The 7,118-nt window shown below is 37.6% G+C and overlaps 1 protein-coding gene across 1 annotated transcript in view; it reads left to right on the top strand.

The window, feature by feature from the left end:
* Nucleotides 1-5,823, top strand: part of MAP2K5 (mitogen-activated protein kinase kinase 5) — a gene marked incomplete at its 3' end in the record, with an annotated part of 67,838 nt that extends 62,015 nt beyond the window's left edge. Inside the window, exons 13-15 of the mRNA XM_010164874.1 lie at nucleotides 1,049-1,122; nucleotides 2,054-2,104; nucleotides 5,752-5,823. Of these exons, the coding sequence (XP_010163176.1) occupies nucleotides 1,049-1,122; nucleotides 2,054-2,104; nucleotides 5,752-5,823 (197 nt within the window). The remainder of the gene's footprint in view (nucleotides 1-1,048; nucleotides 1,123-2,053; nucleotides 2,105-5,751) is intronic.
* Between the last annotated feature and the right edge of the window lie 1,295 nt (nucleotides 5,824-7,118).

Below are 7,118 nucleotides of genomic sequence, written 5' to 3'. Positions count from 1 at the left end.
GGGGGGGGTCAGCATTAAGATCATTACACTGACAATCTGGCTTGACGATGTGCATTGATGTTTTATTTGTAATCATTTTAAGGCGTTGCTGGTAGTTAACCTCTGTAAAAGCTCTGGAATGGTGAGATCAGAGATGTTTTACGCAGTAGAAGGTGGAAGGCAGTGGCTTCGAATAATAGCATGCAGAAGAGCAAAGCTGCACTTTATCTGTAGTGATATGAAATATTTCTAGCAGAAGGAGGCTCAAATTTTGGTGGTTTGCCTGCATTCCTATATGCAGGTGATTGTACGGGATACTTTGTATTTGTAGTTTTTAATAGAAGATTAAATTCTGCTCTTGTCACTCCCTGGAATGAAGTGAGGGCTGTTAGAGAAGAGGGAGGCAGGGTTAATTGCAAAGTCACGGGGCTGGGATGAATCTTCAGAGGTCAGCCCAGCTACCCCTTGATACTGAAACAGGCTTCACCGTTTGCACCGTTGCTTTTGGCTTGTTCTTAAATTGTCCAGTGATGGAGTTTGTTCCCTCTCTGTCATTTCCACTTCATGCCATAAATCTGCAGACCCTTTTTTGCAGACCTTCTCCAGCCTACACTCCAGGCAGTTGTAATCCTATATTTATGCAGTTGATTAATCCCTGTCTAAATGTAATGCTGCCACTTGTCCCTGTTGAATTTAATCTTATTTTTTCAGTCTGATTTTCCAATTTGTCAGGATCATTTTGAATTCAAGGTCCTATCCTTCCATGTACTTGCTGTCCCTCCCAGATTGGTGTCACCTGCAGATTTGGACTCAATGATCTTAAGGGTCTTTTCCAACCTAAGTGATTCTATGATTTAATAACATGGATTATCAATATTTGAGAGGTACAGGTGTAATGTCATCTGTGCTACTGACTGTGACAAACCAGAAGTTGCATTTGAAATATCTCTTTGAAATATTTCCTGTTAAAATCGATCACGCTGATAGCCGTTAACGATCATGCGATGTCTATCTAGATAAATAATTTCTAGGATCATGTGGATTAAATCCAGTTTTGTTCCCTCAACAGATGTGAAGCCATCTAATATGTTGGTGAACACGCGAGGCCAGGTGAAGCTGTGTGACTTTGGGGTTAGCACGCAGGTAATTCCCTCTTTAGATACCCCCTCCGCTCTCTTTTTAATGTCAAAATCACCTGGCTGCCAGACAAACAGCCCCCCAGCAAGCTCCCCTCTGCTGGGACAGCCCTATTCATTTTTAATCTCTGGGCGACTTTTCTTCATCTGAATATGATTGTTCATTGTTTAATGACAGTAAAAACTGCTGATATTGTAATTACTACTTACGAATAGCAAACTTCATTGATATGCAGCTTTGATATGAAAGCGTTTTGGCCAGACAAAAGGGAGGGCAGAACGAGAGATGTGTCTGGGGAGCCCAACTGGCCCACAATAAAAATTAATATTGGGAGTAACAATAGTGGTGGGCTTTTACAATGTGCAGCACAAATTTTAATTAATTTCCATTTTGGGCCTCCCTGGAGAACTTCTCTGATAGTGACCCATGAGCTTGCTGTGATGTTGATTTGAATTTCAGCACCTTTACTCTCAGCCAAACATGAGGACCAAAGAGAAGGTCAGCCTTGTATTATAAGTTGTCAGAATCTGTTGTCCCTCCAGCGTATTTAGTGCTCGTTGCATTCAAATGATGAATGTGGCTTTATTCACATCTTGAGCCGGCTGACTGAAAAATGAGTGTGTTCAATCCTACTTCAAATTGACTTTTTATATCAGACTAGTTTGGGGTACTAAAAGCGATAAGCATCCTGTTTAACAGAATTGTTTAAGGTTATCTGCCATAAACTGTAATGCAGTGCTTGTTTAAATTGGAACTCTCATTCCCAACAAAAGAGAGATTTAATCATTTTTAATGCCTTTGCAGATAAATTTGTTCCCTTTTACATAATTTTTAGTTGATTTATAGGAATGATGATTGTAGGTTAAATGAGGAATAATTGCCCATTTTATTCCCACATTATCTTTATATTGTTCTAACAGACTGTTTTGTCTGATAGCTGGTGAATTCTATAGCCAAGACGTATGTTGGAACAAATGCTTATATGGCGGTAAGTGGATTTATGCAGGAATAACATTTAAATAGAAGTATTTGTTCACAGTCTTGTTCTGTGTAATGCAGGATATATTCTAAATCAATTCTCAAACTTCATCTCTCCCTATCCCCGGCATAAGCTTATGTGTCTTAATTGCGTCTACCACGAAGCAACTCCTTTTTACTGTCTCGCAGACCCACTCCCTATCTGTGCTCACCCACCAGCTCTGTGACAACTGCACTTCTTCCTGATAGGGAAGAGTAATATTGGAAAAACGTGGGGTTTTTTCATGTATTTTTAGTTGCCTTTATTGCATCATAACAACTGGGAACAAAGAAGAAAGCCAGTTCAACGTTAAAAAAACAGTTTTCCACTGATAACCTGCAGGTTAGCAAAAGCATTTCAACCTCTGCAGGTTTGGATTTCACATGGACGATAACACTCCATTTTCACATGGATTTCTTGATACCTAAACACCCATGTAGATGTTTCACAAGTGAAGCTGCCATGGAAATTTGAAGCTAAAAATATTTGGACTAATAATATATAGGGCATTAAATTGCACGTTGTGCAATGTTCATAGTGTATCTGTCAAGTCATCGGAACGTTTCACTCGTCTATACCAATTTTGGTCACAATGCTTGTTATGATGAGACTATTTTTATCCTTTTTCTGTATGTTAAAGCATAAATTCCCATTGTTTTTAGGTGAAAGTAAGAGGTGTATGGTTTAGGGGAGCGCTGCTGCTCTTAGCTAGGGTGTGAGGTTTGGGTTTAGCAGTTCTAGCTGACCTGACATCTGACGCGCGGTGCTCGTGTCATTGAGATTAATACGGTGACGAGAGCCAGTCTGGAAGTAAACTACAGAAGTTATCATGTGTTTGCCATTAGATCAATCTGATTAATTTCAAATCTCCATTTAACAGATGTGAAAACTTAAATGCTTCAGTTTAGAGCGGTATATTAACCGTTGGCTTTTCTTGTTGGCCATTAAAATTCTTTTAGCAAACTACTGATATCATAATATTAATGAGGAAAAAAAGAAGCGTTCATCTTGTTTAAAAAAAACCCAAAGTGTAAACAATACAAAGTGGTTGATATTGTATTTTTTAAACCTCAGGAAAGAGGAGAGAGAAATCCATGACCTTTAATCGCTTTCAGGTATTTTTTTCTTACTTTCTTGTAAGAAGAAAGCAGACTAGGGTGTCCCTTTATTTGCTAAGTGCTTTTCTAGTCAAGGTGTACTCATTATGTGGCTTCTGAAACACTCATGTCACCATCCTAGAGACACTTGGGCTATCCTGTGTCATTGGAATGTTATGTGCAGAAAAATGTGGGGTTTTTTTTTAAAAAAAAGGAAAAAATTCTGATCTTATGCATTACCACTTTCTTCACTAGTAAGCCTGCTGATTTCTGTGCCTCCATTTTCTAAAAGAAGTGGAACAAAGCAATTCAGACAAATAAACAGCTTCAAATTAATAAACTTTTCCAACTCAGCTGTTACTCTTAGAGTGGCCATAAGCAGGTCTGAGAATTAAATTGTATTATGTTTTTAGCGTACAAATTGAGCTTACTATTCTCTTTCCCAGGTCTACATTAAATAAATTACCTTTTTTTTTTTTTTCTTATTGTTCATGGATGAATGTGATGCATTCATCTATTAATTGAAAAAAAAGAAGTTTAAGCTAAACGTACTGGATCTGATTTCTTGTGTTAAAATTGTTTTGCTTGCTGCAGGAGTCATTTGTCGTCATCAAATTTATAGTCTAGTCATCAAAAAAATAATGAAGGTCATAAGCCTTGTTTTGCCTACTTGGTAGACTGTGAGTGAATTTGAAACCATTAAAAAAATTGAAGTTTCTGTTTAAAATAAACAAGCAAAAAAGCTTTTTGATTGAGAAATTAAAATTTCCAACAAAAATATGTTTTCTGTGAAATAATTTTAATAACACTTTTTACAGAAAAAAAAATGGGATTAAAAAAGTAACCAGTTGTAGAAATTTTTAAGAGAAAATACTTTTGAGCTTTGTATCCTTAGGATGACCTGTGTTGCAGACTTTACTTTGTGCACGTGTTATTCTTTGTTTCATCTTCTGTTCCATACTCTTAAATTCATGTGACTAGATTTTTTTTATTTCAGTGTGCATCTGATTTACTCTCCCACTCTCCACCTTCTGTGAATACATAACTTCCAGATATAAGTTACTGTTTAAAACTTGAGCTGTTATAAGGGAAGAATAAGCAATTTAATATTTCTCAGTGTGAATTCTGCATCTGATTTGGTGGCTCAGGACAGACCTGGGTCTCGTCTGCACTACAAAAATCTGCGAGTGTTATCGTCTTGCTGGTAACAAAACACCCTTGACCAGGATAGCCAACACCATGTTGTGTTATAAAGGCTATTTATAATAATAATTTATCTGTCAGTGTACATTTTTGGCTGCATATCTGCATTTTTAGGAGGATTTTTGTCAGTATAAAAGGATACCTAAAAATTGTATCTCTATATGATGCTGTTGTAAACATTTCTAAGACAGGCTGACCTAGGCTAACTCTATTTAGTGAAGAATTGCCATTAAAAAAAAATAATAAGATATTTAAATCACTGTTCAGCTCCAAATAAATAAGGCTCAGTGAAAAAGATTTTATTCCAGATACATTCTGAAGTGGTTTTCGTTCTGAAGTGGTTTTTTAGGTTATGGTAGTTGTGGAAAGCTATCCTTAATGTGGGCAGCACTGTGTTTTTTACTTAACATTCATGCTGCGATAAAAGCTCTTGACCTGGGATTAGCAGTGCAGAGTAAACATCCAAAAACACATTGGACTGGCACTAATTTGGGAGTTTGTTTTCTAAAAAAGGTCTCTGGATTATTAAAGACTAAAAATACAGCCAGTGCTTTGTAGGTGGTTGGGTTAGACAGGTGCATTAACAGCACAGTGGGGAGAGAAGTCTCATGGAGCCTTTTATTGTTACATTTCATGCTGTACTTGACCTTGGAAATGCTTAAATTGTAGCTTTCAAGTAAAAACTAGCAGTTATATTTTACAGCATTCTATTTCATGAGGCATTAAACTTACTATTAATAGTTTTGAGCGAAGCCTTTTTTTTTTTCTATAGGTCAAAAATGAAATTAAAAACTAAATAAAATAAAATTGCTGTCACGTGATTTCATTGATTCTTTTGCCTTCAATAACTTTACTTTTTAAACCATAGTTACTCCCCAGTCCCTTGACTCAACATTAAGAGTGTGGTTTCTTAACATACCTCACTGCCATGCCCAGGCTTAGCAGGAGATGTTTCTACCATTGGACTCTCACAACTTGACCTCGCGCTTCGCTGCGCACGTGCAAACCACTGACTTTTTTTTGTTGGATAAAACAACCCAAACACAAATGCCAAGGCCAACTTGACAAGGTGCACAGCAATGCATGGCCACGAGCCTGAGCATAACCGAGTCCTTTGCTCTCGCAGAAGAGGCAAAAAGAAATAAATAAGTCACTTTTGAAGGCTAGATTTGTTTTGTACCGAGTTAGCTGGTGAGCTTTAAGCTTCTTTAAGCATTTTCTCAGTTGATTTGTTTGCCCTGGGCTAGCTTTTGTGGAATAAGTACATGTGTTTGTTTGCTAGGCTCACAAAAGATGTTTCTTTCCTTGTCTTTGCAGCCGGAGCGGATTTCAGGAGAACAGTATGGAATTCATTCAGACGTTTGGAGTCTAGGGATTTCCTTCATGGAGGTATGCAAATATCTATCATTTTCTTGTGCACATTAGAAGAGTCAAATCTAATATCCAAATATTTTGATGTAGTCTTTGTCCATTCTTTGATATGTGCATGGTTTTAACTATTGCTAAATTTCTTGGCTGTATTTAGAATGGATTTGTTCTTGCTGCTTTCAATTTGGTTAGATACAAAGAGCCACTGTATAAACCATCTAACAGTCTTAAATCATCTAATAAAGCTCCATCTGAGGGTAAGAAGGAGGGCCTGGTACACGAATGCCTCTGCATCCTTTCAGCACCTCTGATCTGGGATTGCAGATGACAGTATTTCCATATTACATCTTCACAAGGCAGGAGAGAGCGGGCTGTTATTTGGGTTAAAGTAGCATTATGTAGATTCAACGTTTGAGCTGGTTAATAAAGTTAAATAAAGTGTTTTAAGTGTTCACAGGGGCTTTTAGAAAAGTTTCTCACAAATGTTGTTTCAAGCAGGACAAAGTCTTATCAAAATGAAGCGGTTCAAAGAGAATAATGGTCGTAAATGCAGTAATTCAGGAGAACCCATGCTTTCTGCAGGTTTGTTCAGAACAAGGTCAGTTTTGGTTCAGGAAAAAGGTTCTTCTTCTCAGCTTAGGGTTCATCAGCTGTTTCAAAAAATATCAATTTCAGTGACTTTATAAAAAATAATCGATTGTTTATAGAAAAGATAACCTAGAGTGTCTAAGTTGAGTAGAAATGCCTGCGTTATGATCACATCTTGACCAGTAGAATTGGATTGGGTTTGGTCTGGTCTGGGAGAAGGGATAGGTAGCTCTGGTCTGGTGGTGACCGGGTATGGTATGGATATATTCACTGAACCTTTTTCACACTGGCCTGGACTGGCCACAAACAAGTGAGCTACAGTCAGAAAAACTTGTAGCCTTGACAGCTCGAGCAATAAGCTCTCAGGAGACTTCTTCAGCTCAAGGACAGTCCCATGAAAGAACTTCCCCATGCTTGGAGCAACTGTTTCTTCCTGTAAGAACAGTTCATTCAAACCATCGATGACTTGCATCATCCTTCTTGCACAGCCTGACAAAGGTGTGGTAGGATTAACTGAAAAATATAATTCCCTTCCCTTCTGGGATAATATTGTATCGTTAAGGTGAAGCTGAATATACCTTTTGGTGAAGTGCAACTGATGTTTTTAGCAGAAGATGAGATGGGAATTAAGTAGTCTTGGTGCTGACCCTCTGCATCTAGGCAAATTTCACATTTTATAGCCTGAAAGTTAACCAAGACTATCATTATTAACTATTTTCAAACAATAA

This window comes from Antrostomus carolinensis, unplaced genomic scaffold (assembly GCF_000700745.2).
Source record: "Antrostomus carolinensis isolate BGI_N321 unplaced genomic scaffold, ASM70074v2 scaffold5943, whole genome shotgun sequence".
Classification (NCBI taxonomy): Eukaryota; Metazoa; Chordata; class Aves; order Caprimulgiformes; family Caprimulgidae; genus Antrostomus; species Antrostomus carolinensis.
This window is presented reverse-complemented; position numbering and strand designations above follow the sequence as displayed.